Here is a 14,327-nt window from a genome sequence, read left to right as displayed (position 1 = left end):
AATTTATTTTACGAACGTAGCATTTCTCTAATTAAGTTTACAAATTTGAATACGTCCGTAATTGTATTGCAAAATTATATTGGATCTCTTTTAATAATTTTAATTTATATTCTGTTTCTTCAATTCTTACCATTATATTCAAATAATTATTTGTCTGACTTATGATAGATTGATAATCTTAGTGTTTGGACCTAAGCCGTTATGGAGTAGGATGAGACACTTTTATAGCTACTAACGACAGCTCCAATTCCACGTTCAAGCACATTATGTCTTGACCCGCCATCTCATGAGAGCTCCTTATTATTACCTCACCTTCGCCGAGTTTGGTAGTGTCTCAAATAAAGTCATCCCATAATGAATGACGCTTGGGATGAGGATTGTACTGGTATCGTGGGAATGACTATTGGTTATCCAAATCACTAAATAATCTCCCTTCTTACAATCTTGTACTATTTGATGTCTTCGTTCTAATGAATGTTGTCATAATTGTTTCCCATGGCATAACAGTGGATGTATTTGATATAAAATATTGTGATACAAGAAAATAAAGTTTTGATTTATATGTCAGAAACTTGCAGAGGAGTTTGGTATGCCCGCCCTTACGAATAGTGTTGCATCCTTAAAATAAAGTAATTGGACCTCTGTGCGTCTGTCTGTACCGAAGGATTTCGCTAACCGCTAAACCGATATGGTTTTCCTTTTCGGTGTAGCTTCTCGTAGGTTCTGGGAATGTTTACAGCTATTTGGAGATATGGTACTACCACCATCTCAAGAGAAATCGCCAAAAATAATATAAAGCGCCACCTAGCAGATTTTTTTTTGTAAACAGCTAATCTTAACATAGATTGAAAATACAACATTTTACGTTCCCCTAGTATAGATGCCTCTAGGAGCGAGCTGCTAGTAATGACAAAAAGTATAGAGAATTCAATAAGAATGGTGTTCATAATGATGAGAAGTAAGAAATTTAACAAATCTTGTAGTAATATATTGATATTGATATGCGTTTCTGATTGGTTGATAATATGACGTATATGTGGAATTGAATGCCCACTTGCTAGGATAAATATATTATACATAAATATTACATTCTTCAAGTCACAAATCAAAGTAGAAAACCTAACCTAACCTTCCTAAAATCTTAATTTCTATTCTATCATTTTAACTTAGCTCCTATAAAAAAGCTTAGCCACAATAGGAGATGTGGTTATCCCTCCCACAAACCATATGATAATCTACAAAGATACACTGACAAACAAACATCATCGTACTTTATATCATACACTTTAATGATTGGAGGGAAGAGTTGTCAACTTACAACCTTAATTCTTCCATTTTGAAATTGTACTTTTAAAACCTCGGGTTTTATTTTGGATAGTTGATATATATGTATTGAAATTGAGTCTCTATGTAGTTTTAAGGAAAAACAAGATATAAAGAGATACAATGTCTGCCAATATGTTTTATATAGGTAATGTATCCTATTATATAAAGTAGTGAGGTTTTTTTAGTCTAAACATTAAGATTTCAAAAAATACTAAATTGATTGAGTTCTCGTTTTTAGAAAAGCTTCACTTAGGTATTGTAATAGTTTTAAACTATTGTACTTTTAGATTCAAATCTTAGGAAATCGCTGTGTACGTCTTTATCTGCTTCTGTTCATCCCATCCTTGTTTTCAATGAACTAAAGAATTTTTATATAAATATTTTCCAACAAAATTATGACAATAAACATTTTTGTCTCAATTGAATGGGGGTAAAAATGTCTTCGTATAAAAATGTTTTTATTTTTGCTGACACATATATAATGTCCGATTGTCTTTCCCTCGGTAGTGGATAGCTCCAATCGTTGTTAGAATAGCCCTATTAGTTTGACACCATTTTAAAAAATTGTTTCTATGATCATTTCTTGAAAGTCCGTATTTAATTTGTCATTTGACAATATAAACCTGAAGCTTAAGATTTTAAGAACTATTGACCCGATTGAGCATATCCTGGGATGGTGTAGGTTATTTTATTTAAAAACCTAAGTCTTGGGATAGTTTTAGGCAATAGTTCTGCCCCCTCAATAGCCCTTTGAATACTTAAGCACTAGATGTTAGAGGCAAAGCGCCAAGTCTAATTAATAAAATAAGATTCAGTCATATTTTAAGTACTTATCTTTTATTTGTCCCTAGGACAGGCAAACATACGGACAAACCTTTTTTCCTATAATATGTACATTACTAACAAGGACAATTATATTCAGAATAAATAATAAAATATCTGGTACTGTGTGTAAAGACAATTATGTCTAAAAGTAAAATAGCAATAGAAAGTTAAATTAACAAAGGATCCCCCCCCCCTGGGCCCTCCCCAATAGAACTATGAATGGTTATAAGCTATGGGGCCGAGCGCCCGCGGCGGGGCAGGCAAGGGTAAAATCGGAGGGTCAATAGTTAATAACTTTTTTAACTTGCTACGCTAATTCTAGATATATACTTGTCCTTGTTAGGAATAAATGTTGTTTAATTTAAAACATCAAGTTTTAACTATCCAGCTAGAGTTATATAAAGATAACGGACGAAAGTAGGTTTTTCAAAAACAGCAGCAAATCTATTTTTATAAAGAAGTAAGGGTTGTTTTGTCTGAAGTCAAGACCAAAATGGCCACTGAATTGATTGGGTTCTTTATTTCAGAAAGCTTCACATAGAACATGTAATGGTTTTAGGCTATTCTATTTTCAGATTAAAGGCTTGAGATGGTTTGAAACTATTTATTTTTCTAGCCCATCTCTGCCCCTCCGAATACAGAGCCCCTAGATGCTAGGGGCGTAGTTGCTCGTTTTATTAAAAAGTGGCAACTTGTCACTTTAATTTTTTTATTTGTCAGTGATTGTACAGGGTTAGGGTTTGGGTTTAATTTTAACTTAGATTTACTGAAATGCCTAGTTGGCCAAGGATAAAGGTTAAACAACACTTTACAGACAACCAACATGTTGTTTCTAACTGGGTTAGGTAACCTGGGTAATGTTTAAGGCCAAAGCATTTCCCATAATTTTGGTACTTGGAATTCCACTCAGAACCGAAGATTATAAATTTGTATTCTTTATCTAATTTTATAGACAAAACATTTTAAAAAAATATTTTAAGAAAATAATTATTATTCTGAAGGTTAATATATCTCTTGAAACATTTTTGCTAATTATCCTCGTTATCATCAGATGTTTTGTATGATTAGCGGATAAAAAAATGGCAATTTAATTTGCATACAAATTTACAATTATTTCCCCTAATGAAAACTTACAGGGTAAGAAACCCAAAATGTAAAATTTTAGATTTTAGAAATTCAGTTAAAGGGAATTTTGAAATAAACTGAGAGAGATTCTTTTATATTTCTTATTAAATAATACAAAGATAGATCAATTAAATAATTCTTTCCAAGATTTTAAACCTTTCCGGTTTTCACAAATTGAAACAAATATGTTTTCTTAAAAGTCACTGACATATATACATTGGCTAAACATAAAGATAGGCCTAATAATTATAAATTAAGGTTAATGTAGTTAATTTAGCATTTAAATTTTTTTCAGTTACAAATGGTATCAAGGATAGGAATCAGTGTTACGGAGCCGGAGCCGGGAGCCGTGGAGCCGCCATATTTTGCTGGAGCCGTAATTTTCGTAAAAAAACGGCTACGGCTCCGGACTAGATAAATAAAGAGATTTTTTATAAATTATAATTTGGTAACTATGTTTTGTCATGTGCAAATGCCCCTATTAAGTTTTTCAAGTCCATTTTTATCAAAAATTGTTCTTTTAAAACCTTCAAAAGTCAAAAATAGACGTGGGAAAAAAATATGTCGAGTTTTTTTCTTGATTTTAGGCCGGAGCCGGAGCTGGAGCTGGAGCTGGAGCCGGAGTCGCACCAAAATCAAACGGCTCCGCAACGCTGATTAGAATGCAAGGCCTTCAGATGATGTAGCTGTATCAACCCGCTTCAATTATTCATTACAAAATAATGCAAATTTTCTCTTAATTACAACATTTTTAAATCGGTCACCCTGTTAAAAATAAAAGTGTTCCTACAAATTTACAATCATTTCTTCGAATGAAAATATACACATAAAAATTCCATTTTTTTTAATAAGATATTTATATAAGAATGTTTTTAATAAGAACACTACTTCATAATTCAAGTTTAATTAAATGGCTATTTATTTTTAAATGTTATTTGGTAATTTTTTTTTGTTATTGTTGTAAAACACAATGTAATAGTGGTGAAGTCAACCTTGACTTTTTTTTCAGCCGCACAATTGTATTATTATTACAATATTTTTCATCTTAAAGCTTTGCTCCTATTGGATATAATATTAATTGTTTAATGAATGCAATATTATTGTAGCTACTCCACTAATGCATTTAATTATCCTTGATAAAAGATAATTTCATTGGAATGTTTTAGTTTGTATCAAAATTCTTGTGACAATAACCTTGAACCGTCGAGTGGTCAACAACACAACCCACACTTTGATTTTAAAAATATTACAGGCTTGCAGGATCCTATCCTTGTCAATAGCTCTTCTAGGCTCTCTTGACCCTTACTTAACCTAACCTGAACTAAGCTTAAATTGAAAGTTTTTTTTGTGGTACACTATCGATTAAGGTGAAATATCCAAATATTTTGAATACTTCTATGACAATGTTAGGACTTGAAAATGTTTCTCAAAGTCAAAGTGCAGCTCCTATATAAGTACATTTGTATGTCTGTCTGTCAGAAAAGTCAAAAGATACATTTAAAGAAGTATTTTAATAAAAATTTATTTAATTCTTAAGATAAAAGAAAAAGAGGACAAAATAGAAAGATACTATGAAAGAAGGAAAGAGAGAAAGAGAGAGAGGGTGAGAGCAGGAGGAGAGAGAGAGGGCGAGGGCAGGGGGTGAGAGAGAGAGAAATGAAAGAGAAATAGAGAGGGAGAGAGAGAAAGAGAGAGAGGGAGAGAGAGAAAATTATATAAAGCCTTGCGTAGGTTTAAGTGTCTTATAAGATTAAGACCATGTCAAATTACAAAAAAAACAAAACAATTTTGTCCATCTAAAGTTTAGCCAAAAAATGGGACATTTTTTGTGAAAAAAGAAAAATTAAGTTTTACATAATAATCAGTAAAAAAAACATTTTTTAGCCTAAATAAGATATATCAATCTTTATTAGCTTGCTCATTTAATTTTCAAAAAATCTCAAGTTACTAAAATTTTATTATTTGTCATAAATAGAGTTACAGTCATTTTTAAAGTGTATAATCTGACGGACGGCTATGTACAAAACCAAAAGTAAAATTTAAGTTGTTTAACGATTGATATCAACTGGATTAGAACCAGTTCTCAGCCATACTTAATATAAAAATTAATACCAGTTTTGTAAGACCAGGGCTAACAAAACTAGTTTTAATCTTTCAATTTTTCATTTTAACATCTACAGAAAGCTGTCTATAATACGTTGCGATAAATAACTCATATCGTATGTATTTCCATTTTATATGTTTTTACAAGTACTATCAACAATTTTATGACTTTTTATGACAATCTTATTTTAAAGAACTTGTGCTGTATATCTCAGCCATTTAAATGCATATTTCATATACATCTCAAATATTAAACGATATAAAGAGAAATACTAAAAAGAGAAAGAAAAAATGGGGGAGGGAAAGAGATAGAATTCTTATTTTAGTCTTTTTCTCCTTTTCTCTCTCTCTCTCATAAATCTCTCTTATTCTCCGAGTATCTCTCTCTTTCTTTTCTCTCTCTCTCAATTTTTTTGTGACTATATTTCTCGGTCTTGTTCGAATAATACTGTAGTAAGTAGCTAACCTCTGTCAGCGGAGGTCCTCGCAAAAATCTCCCAAATTTAAATCCTCTGGCAGCTATTTCTAAGTAACAAACAGTGCAAAATGCCGCCAAATAAATTTACTAATGAAAATAGTTCATTTTGTTAATACTACTTGTTATAAAATTATTAAAGTTTTAAATAATTTATAAAGTTTTTATACAATTTTAATGTGTTTATGAAATTTTACCAAGAAGAGAAGTATGGTAAATTTATAAGAAGTCTCAAATTCCAATTATTTTAATTAACTTTATTTCTGAAATAAAATCTTGTTAGCTGGATGGATAAATAGTTTAATACATAATTAAATATTAGTTTATGTGTGATTAGCTGCTTCGCCCCTAGAGGCATCTAGATACACTTGAGATGGAGGTGGGTTAAATATATTATTTGAGTTTTAATAAGAATAATTTCTTGAGGAGGATATTTTTTTCTATGATTGTGTTGGAACCCTCCCCAAAATAGTTATAAACCATCCTAGGAAATAGCTATTTAATTATATTTAAAGAAGAAACCTAACAGTTAGCTAGATCCTTCGGTACAGACAGACATACACACAAACAAATAGACATCTTCTTACTTTTATATTTAATTCTTATACTTATTTTTTAGTTAACCTAGACTAATGGGAGAAGTAACTTTAATTTTTCTTTTAAGAAATAGTTAAGATTTTGAATCGATTATGGTTAAGTTAAGAGGATTTACAAATTATATAAAATTTAATCTTAATATCTTATCACGTAATAGTTTTAATTTAAAGATTTATTCTGCTTAAAGGGATCCAAGCTGTAAGCTCCAAAAATAAATATATCATATTGACATTAAAGTTTTATTGAATCTTAAAACTTTTGTGGTTTTTAATCCGTTTTTAGAGAATAGGAAAATTAAATAGGATTTGTTTCTGTAGTTTTGAGCCGATTGAAACACTAATCTACTGAATTTTCCGTATAATGCGTTTATAACCAGTTTTGATCGTGAGTAATTAAACCGGTTTTGGAGCCATATTGAAAATACATTACTACGAAGTAGGAAAATTTTAGTGTTAAGTTTTTAAAAATACAAAATCAGATTACAATATTATATTTACATATTTGAAGAAAAAACCTGTGTGTCCTGTATCATCTTTTTGATCTGGCTCAATATTTTGTTTGTCTGTTTGTAAATAGGTTTGTAAATATAATGTAGATTTGTTCAGAAATTAAACAAACATAAAAAAATGAAATAGGTTTATTTGGTATCATTTATATTGAATTTGATATGTTTAAATGATTTCATTACATATTTTTATTGACAATTTTATTACTCGTGTTTGTGCCCCCGTTTTCTAGGGGCTCTGTATTCATAAGTGCAAGAAGTGGATAGAAAAATAGTTTGAAACCATCTTAAGGCTGAAATCCAAAATTAAATAGCCTAAAACTCCCTGACCTATGTGAAGGTTACCTTAAGAAAACTTTTAGTAGTTGTTAAAATCTTAAGCTTTAAATAAAAACTTGTAACTTTAAAGTATGATATGAAAACTAGCTCAGTCTATTATCTCAAAACATGACTGCTTAGAAAATAGGCCCAGGCTATTATTGTGTTTCCATTGCTATCGTATAGATGAGTCCATATCAATCAAAGTTTTGCTGTCAACTTTGGAAAACAAAAAGTGTTTTCATGTCTTACTTCTCTGTCCCTTCCTTAGGTAGTCACACTTGCAATTTACCTTTAAAATAAGCAAGAACTTTCTATAATTAGGTTCTGTACATGATAAAATAAGGTCAGTACAAGTTGAATTGGTTTTTTGAATGTTGAAAAATGCTAGAAATATTTATATTGCGATTTATCAAAGCTGCTCTATATGTAGGTAATATATTGCATTTTTGGCTATTGTATGACTATGTATAATCAATCAATCATCAGATTTTTTTTTGAAATATAGAAAATAGATATGTTGACATTCTAATGTTACATAAATCTAGGAAATTATGATTAAGTTCAATTAACTACAGTTTGACCTAACAATGACGTTTGATAAACATTTTTTGTGTCTAATTTAAATCATTAATATTGTGCTTATTTATTTCAATAGAAGACTGTATCTTTATATAAAAATATACAGGTTTTACGCTATTTAGAGGGTTAAAACATAAGAGAAAAATAAAATCAAAATATTAGCTGCTGAGTACTTAGACGCCACCAGAGGCCTCTCAAAAAATGGTATGATTCAACCCACCGCTTTTGATAAGAAAACCCCAATAAGTCCAGCAGATCGAAAAAACTAACTAACAGACACACAGACTGACATTCTAACTATTTCAAAATTCAAAACATGCAGTACAAATCATAAAATTCTAGTGTGACAATTATTAGCTTCTCGGCGCTCAGTCAAAATTTTGGTCACGGGGAATTGAGCAATTGTGACATTTCTGGACAAGAGGGTACTATGTTCAAATCCACGCTTCTGACGTAGTTATGAGAAATTCTTGAAAAGTTCGTTTTTTTTTATCAACTTTCAACAGAGTATTAAGGTTAAATTCATACGTTTAGTCCAATAACATTGATCTTTGTTAAAAAGATATCTATTATATTGATTTAAAAGTGGTCAGATTTGAAGCAACAGATTTCAAGAACAGTGTGTCTCAATGGGTTTTTACTCAAAAATTTCGCAGCCATTTTCTAATTTCCAAGCTAGTTTTCCTTTTCAGGAAAGTTCCTACTGGTCCTAACGTGGTTTTGAACTGTTTTTTTTATGGTAGAGGTGCCATATAAACACATTTGCGTTACATGACGCTAAATCTTCCGATTACGAGTAGAACTATGAGACCTCTACTATTCAAGTTTAATATCATTTTAAAAATTTAGTTTTTCTCAATGTTTAAATGAAAGAGAGATAATCGGAAGAAAAACATAATAAAAGGACGTTTATATTTTAAAGAGTATCTTAAGAAAAAAATATAATCTATATAGAGCTCTACCCATTGTAGGAATATCTATTTATATTATTATTATCTGGATCTTACACCATTTTCATGATTTTCATGTTCTCCAATAAAGTGGACTCGCAGCAGGCATAAAGAACGATTCTCCCTAATCTCAATCTTTACCTCATCCTCTTCTCTCGATCGATGAACAAACTGACCAACACGTGATTTCCATGTTAGCAACTTAAAGTTTTACGACAAGTTTACCCGTGTTGTATTATCCAAGTATATTCTAAATCCATTATTGAAGGATGTATATTTATAGTAAGAACTTATATGCATATGTTACCCATCTTTAACTTATTATAGTCAGTAGAGCTAAACTTCTCAATAATGCATTAATACTAAAAGTTATTTTATCAATAAACACTTTTTGGCTTCAGAAAAAAGTTCAATTTATTATTGAATGAATAAAAAACAATTTATTACATTTTTAACAAAAAATAGAAAATTTCAGGGTATATTTATAATATACATATGTATATGATGTCAATAAAAAAACATGATATTATCTTTCAAAGTGTATTTGAAATATACTTTTAAAGAATACAGCAGACAAACATAGTTATGAAATGACTACGTCAATTTATTATTTACAGTAATTATTTCTGATACGAAAACTGCCTTTGTTCTTTATTCAATTTCTAAACTTAACCTTCAGTTTTCTATCAATTGAATTGCAATCAATGCTAAAACATTGAAAATTATTGGACAGACTAACAACACAGTTTGCATAACAAATCAATTTCCCCCCCTTAGAACAAGTTTATTCTTGTTAAAGAAGGCCTATTAACTGTTGGCAATATGTAAGATAAATAGTAAGAAATGTTTGCTTTTCTACTCTTTAGATCCTTAAACAGATTTCAAACTGCAATTTGAAACGGGGATTTAGAAAACGAGAAGGGAATAGAATATCTTTTAATTACTTAGACAAAGATATAGATTTTAGACTTTTTAAAGTTTATAATTCAAAGGAGGAATATATAATTTTAAAATCTTTTTTAACTATTAAAAAAAAGTTAATTCTACAAAAAGGCAGGTCACTTTATATGTTGATCAAATTTAAAGATGAGGCAATAACTTTTCTTAATATTGAATAATACCTCTAAAAATCTATCTAATCATTATTTGAGGTTTTAATATGGCAATAAATTGGATTTTCAGCTTGGATTTAGATTATCAATTTAAGGGTAGTAATTCTTTCATAAAACGGGTATTTTTCTGTGTGAGTGTTTGTACCCATTGATCTCGTTAACAGCAGGACCTACCTGGCTACATAGGTACTTGGTATGTTTTCATTATTATTTTTTTTCGGGGTGGGGGAGGGGATGTCCAAGAAAGTAAAAGATTTTTTTGGTGGAATTTGTTCCACTGGCAAGAAATTTGGGTTTTTTGATAACCCGTTTACCCCATCCCTTATCCTCCTTCCCCACTCTCGCTTTCATTACAAAATTCTTCCATCCAATCTTAACAACGCTACTCAATAATATAGCTCACCAAATTTAAACATGAGCTGACGTTAAAATCGGAAATACATATCATTCATTATGAAAATAATATATCCAAGTGCGTCTGTCGATAAAAAGAGAAAGACGCAGTCACTCATTTAGCTCTATATTTTAAATTCTAAGTATAAAAATATCGTTTTCGGCTATTCCTTGTCCGATTTAGGCTTTTAATTATATCCTGTCCGAGACAAATTTAGATCCGTTGACTAATCAAAAATCGTTTCAGTTAGAGGTGTACCCAACGTCTCATTTTATTGCTACCCAAAGTCTTATAACTACGTTGCAATTATATAAGAAACCCTAAATTAAGTTTAACAAAAGGAGTATACTACACATTTAAATCACGCCCCCACCGCGTGGTTTAGTTTGGCACTAGTTTGTTAACAACCATTTTTTTGGGGTAGTGGTGGGAGGGGAGGTTAAAAGATCTCATTTACATGGAGGGTGGGGTAATCAATCTCTAAAATCTTTTGTAAAGAAAAATATTCCAATACGCAATATCTAAAACCATTCATAAGTTATATGTACACGAAACTTAAAGTAAAAGTAAAAATTCTCAATAAAAGTAAAAGATAGAGCAATAATTGAATATTAAACACACATTAACATCAAAGAATCTTTCTGAGAAAAAAGGAAAAATTTTATTTATATTTATGCGAAAATTAATTTCACAAATTAACTTTATTTTTTCCATTTTCCTTAAAAAATATGAATTATTAAATTATAATTTCTTTGTTTCCTTTTCAAAAATGGCTCAAAACCTGACTAATTATATTCTATAAATTGTATATTAATCGATATATCTGCTAATAGGATTTTTTTGTACATTCACACATATTTACTTCGTAATTATTCTATTCATTTAATAATCTAAAAAAACTTTGATTTCAGAATTTAACAATGTAATGACCAAAATCTTCTAATTGAATAACAAGGAAGACAGAGTTACTAGTTGCGGAGCCTGATTAATAGCAACTATAATGGTTGTCCATCCAACATACATCAATCCATATGCACAAACTGTACTAGGTAATTTTAGTGATTTCATATGAAGTGCTTGTTAAGCACTAAAACCCGTCACCCTATTTTTGAAAAAAGGTAAAAAAGGGGATGTAGTTATTTCTCCTTATGCCTAACCTCTACAAAGGTCCTAATCCTACGAGGCTTTTTATACCTGCGGCTACCCAGTGCCCATTATAATCTTACCTGTCCAAAAGTAATAAGCAAGCAAACAAAACTACCCTATAACACCCTTATTTTTATGTTATTAAAAAAAGAGGCGGGGGCTTATCAGTTCTTAACAAGATACTTTTTGTGAAAGCGCTGTAATTTTAGGAATTTAGCTTCAGCAAATTAGTTTTTTATAACGGTACAACCTGCCGTTTAATAAGATGTTGTTTTAGCAATGTTTATATAGCTGCATTTCTTTCCTCTGTATAAAGTGTATTTCTGCGTTTGTGAAATCACTTCTAAAAAGTGTATCGCATTTACAAATAATAAGATCCGCAAATTATTACAACAGCTGACAGAACTTATCTTTTCCCCTTTGTCTTCTAACCCCTCCTCTTATTTATTATTACTAGCGGATACGCCCCTAGAGGCCTCTAGCGGCACGCAAAAAGTTTCTTTTCCAATCTATGTTAACATCAGCTGTTTATCAAAAATATCTAAAAGGCCGCTAGTTTTATTTATAAACCTGACCATAACCTATGAGAAGCTACACTGTAAAGGAGAACCGCATCGGTTCAGCGATTAACTGCGGAAGTAATGTCCTAACATTTCTGCGCAGTTTCTATATTTTGTGTCATTCTTTAAGTTTTATGAACAATATTTTTATCAAATGTTGAGATGGTGGTAAATGTAAAACTGTCCAGATCCTATAATTTGCCATTGGAGGTCCTCCCCCCCCCCCCCATCACACTTTTATTTTATTATTATTGAAAGATTTATCCTTATGTTATGTTTAAGCTATACTTACTGTGTTAACTTAATTCGAGGGGGAATCATACATTGCATTTGTTTTTTTCATTTAGGGTCACACACCTGCCATTGTGATATTCTATGATATTTATTTGACTGGACCCTTTATCATATGACCTTATCAAAAGAGTTGTATTATTGTGTAAGGGGAGGGGGAGGGTATAGATGTTACACTGGCGTAAAAAGTAATTCTTTACATAAAAATTGTAAAAGCAAGATATTCAATTTAAATGCAATCCTGAGATAGATAGATATAAATAGAAAGAAAAAGAGAGCGCATTCTAGCATTCTAATTTGAAAGAGGTAGGTCGTTTTTCTATCTGTTGAAAATTGGTATACCAACTGCTGGACCGATTCGGTTACACGTCTTTAAAGGCCTATTTTAACCAATTTTGGAAATGTAGGCCTACTATTGTGAGAAAAATTCCTAAGGAAAATCCTTATTTTAACCTTCAGATAGAAATGAAGTGCTAGAAACATGTAAGAAAGACTAGATACAGTTTTAATATTAGAGTAAAGGGATAAAATTAGAAAAAAGACAAATAAAAAAATAAAGTGCTATAAAGTATAACAAGTTAAAGCACATCAAATAAAGCTCAGTGATGATTTAAATAGTATTTCTAGTAAAAGTATTCTTCCAAAATATAACTTTGATCTCTAAATATACTAATTTAATTTAAGTATAAGCTCGCTGTAGTAAAGATATAAAATAGCAGTTATACTGCTTGAAAGGAGAAGGTGTACTTTGAAACAGGGATCTAAAGAGATAGGTCAATGGCCAATAAATTGATGATACACTAATTTAACCCTACTGTAGATTACAATTAGTGGTTGAAACGTTTTGACATTAAAAAAAATGAAGCAAACAATGAATATTTAAAAAAATGTCCCAATACTGTTAAGACAACAAATATTTATACAACTTTTGGGTACTAGTGTAATAAACCTCCCAATGTCCCCTCCCTCCCTGATTTTGAAATGGAATATATGAAAGATATTATGAAGGGAGATAGCTATTCGCTTTACAGCATCAGGAAAAAATATAAAAGTAAATTAGTTTCCAGTATGGCTTCGAAACCGATTAATATCCGCTGGATTAGTCAAACTGAAAAATCAGGTATAGCATTGTATTACAGACAATTTTCCATGAATACTGAAATAAAAATCATAAAATTTAAACAGGCTAGGTATCATTTGAAAACGAAATTCGAAATTGTTATGAAAATCTAAATTATGATTATTATAATTTTACTTCCAAATTGTCCCTTATTGTTGCAGTAATCAATATATATGGTTTGATATAAATAGGACACTTCTAACCTTATTCTGACTTTGCCTATCCTCTTATTTGTGATGAACTATACAAGGGCTAGAGAAAGATGGAAATCTGAATAGTAAATGTCACGGACGCAAGGATAGGGCAATGTATGACAAAGAAAACTTTTCATCAGTATAAATAAACTCTGAATTTAATAACGCACACTTTTAGGAGAAGAAAGGGAATAGATTAATTTATAGTCCAGGGTCCTATCCATCCCTGGAAAATGTAAATGTCTATATTTTTCTGCTTTAATGATTTGCAGTCCAATCTCTTTCTTTTCAAAAGCAAAACTTCGTTTCTATAATTAGTTTCCTACGTCAGCAATCAGGTGCTGTTAGTTAGTATTTTTGTATGATATAATTGTCAGATTGTTTTGAAACTTGGTGTATAACTTCATGCCTTTTTTTATGAGGGGGGGTATCATTTTATCACTTTTAGATTTATTTCGATCATATATAGTACTTGTTTTATTTTTAAATCTTTATACATTTTGTATAGTCTATTTTTTTAATATTTTGAAGTGTTCCCATAAATTTTATTATATTTTTAAATTTATATTATATTTTAAGAAAAAAACGGGAATAGTCCCTTTCGTAACATCGCCCCATAACGGGCGATACGTCGTATTTTTAAAATGGCTTTTATAGGTTATTTTAGGTTAGGTTAGGTTATATTGGGTTAGGTGACTGCCCCA

The 14,327-nt window shown here is 30.5% G+C and overlaps 1 protein-coding gene across 1 annotated transcript in view; it reads left to right on the top strand.

Moving 5' to 3' along the window:
- Positions 1–11,227: 11,227 nt before the first annotated feature.
- The window catches only part of LOC145322092 (uncharacterized), a 50,106-nt gene continuing 47,006 nt past the window's right edge, over positions 11,228–14,327 (top strand). Inside the window, exon 1 of the mRNA XM_080163864.1 lies at positions 11,228–11,361. Coding sequence (XP_080019990.1) covers positions 11,313–11,361 — 49 coding nt within the window. The 5' untranslated portion in view covers positions 11,228–11,312. The remainder of the gene's footprint in view (positions 11,362–14,327) is intronic.

Source organism: Acartia tonsa, chromosome 6 (assembly GCF_053477335.1).
Source record: "Acartia tonsa isolate MP-2025a chromosome 6, ASM5347733v1, whole genome shotgun sequence".
In the NCBI taxonomy this organism is placed as follows: Eukaryota; Metazoa; Arthropoda; class Copepoda; order Calanoida; family Acartiidae; genus Acartia; species Acartia tonsa.
Note: the sequence above shows the minus strand (reverse complement) of the source record. Positions and strands in the feature narration are given on the sequence as shown.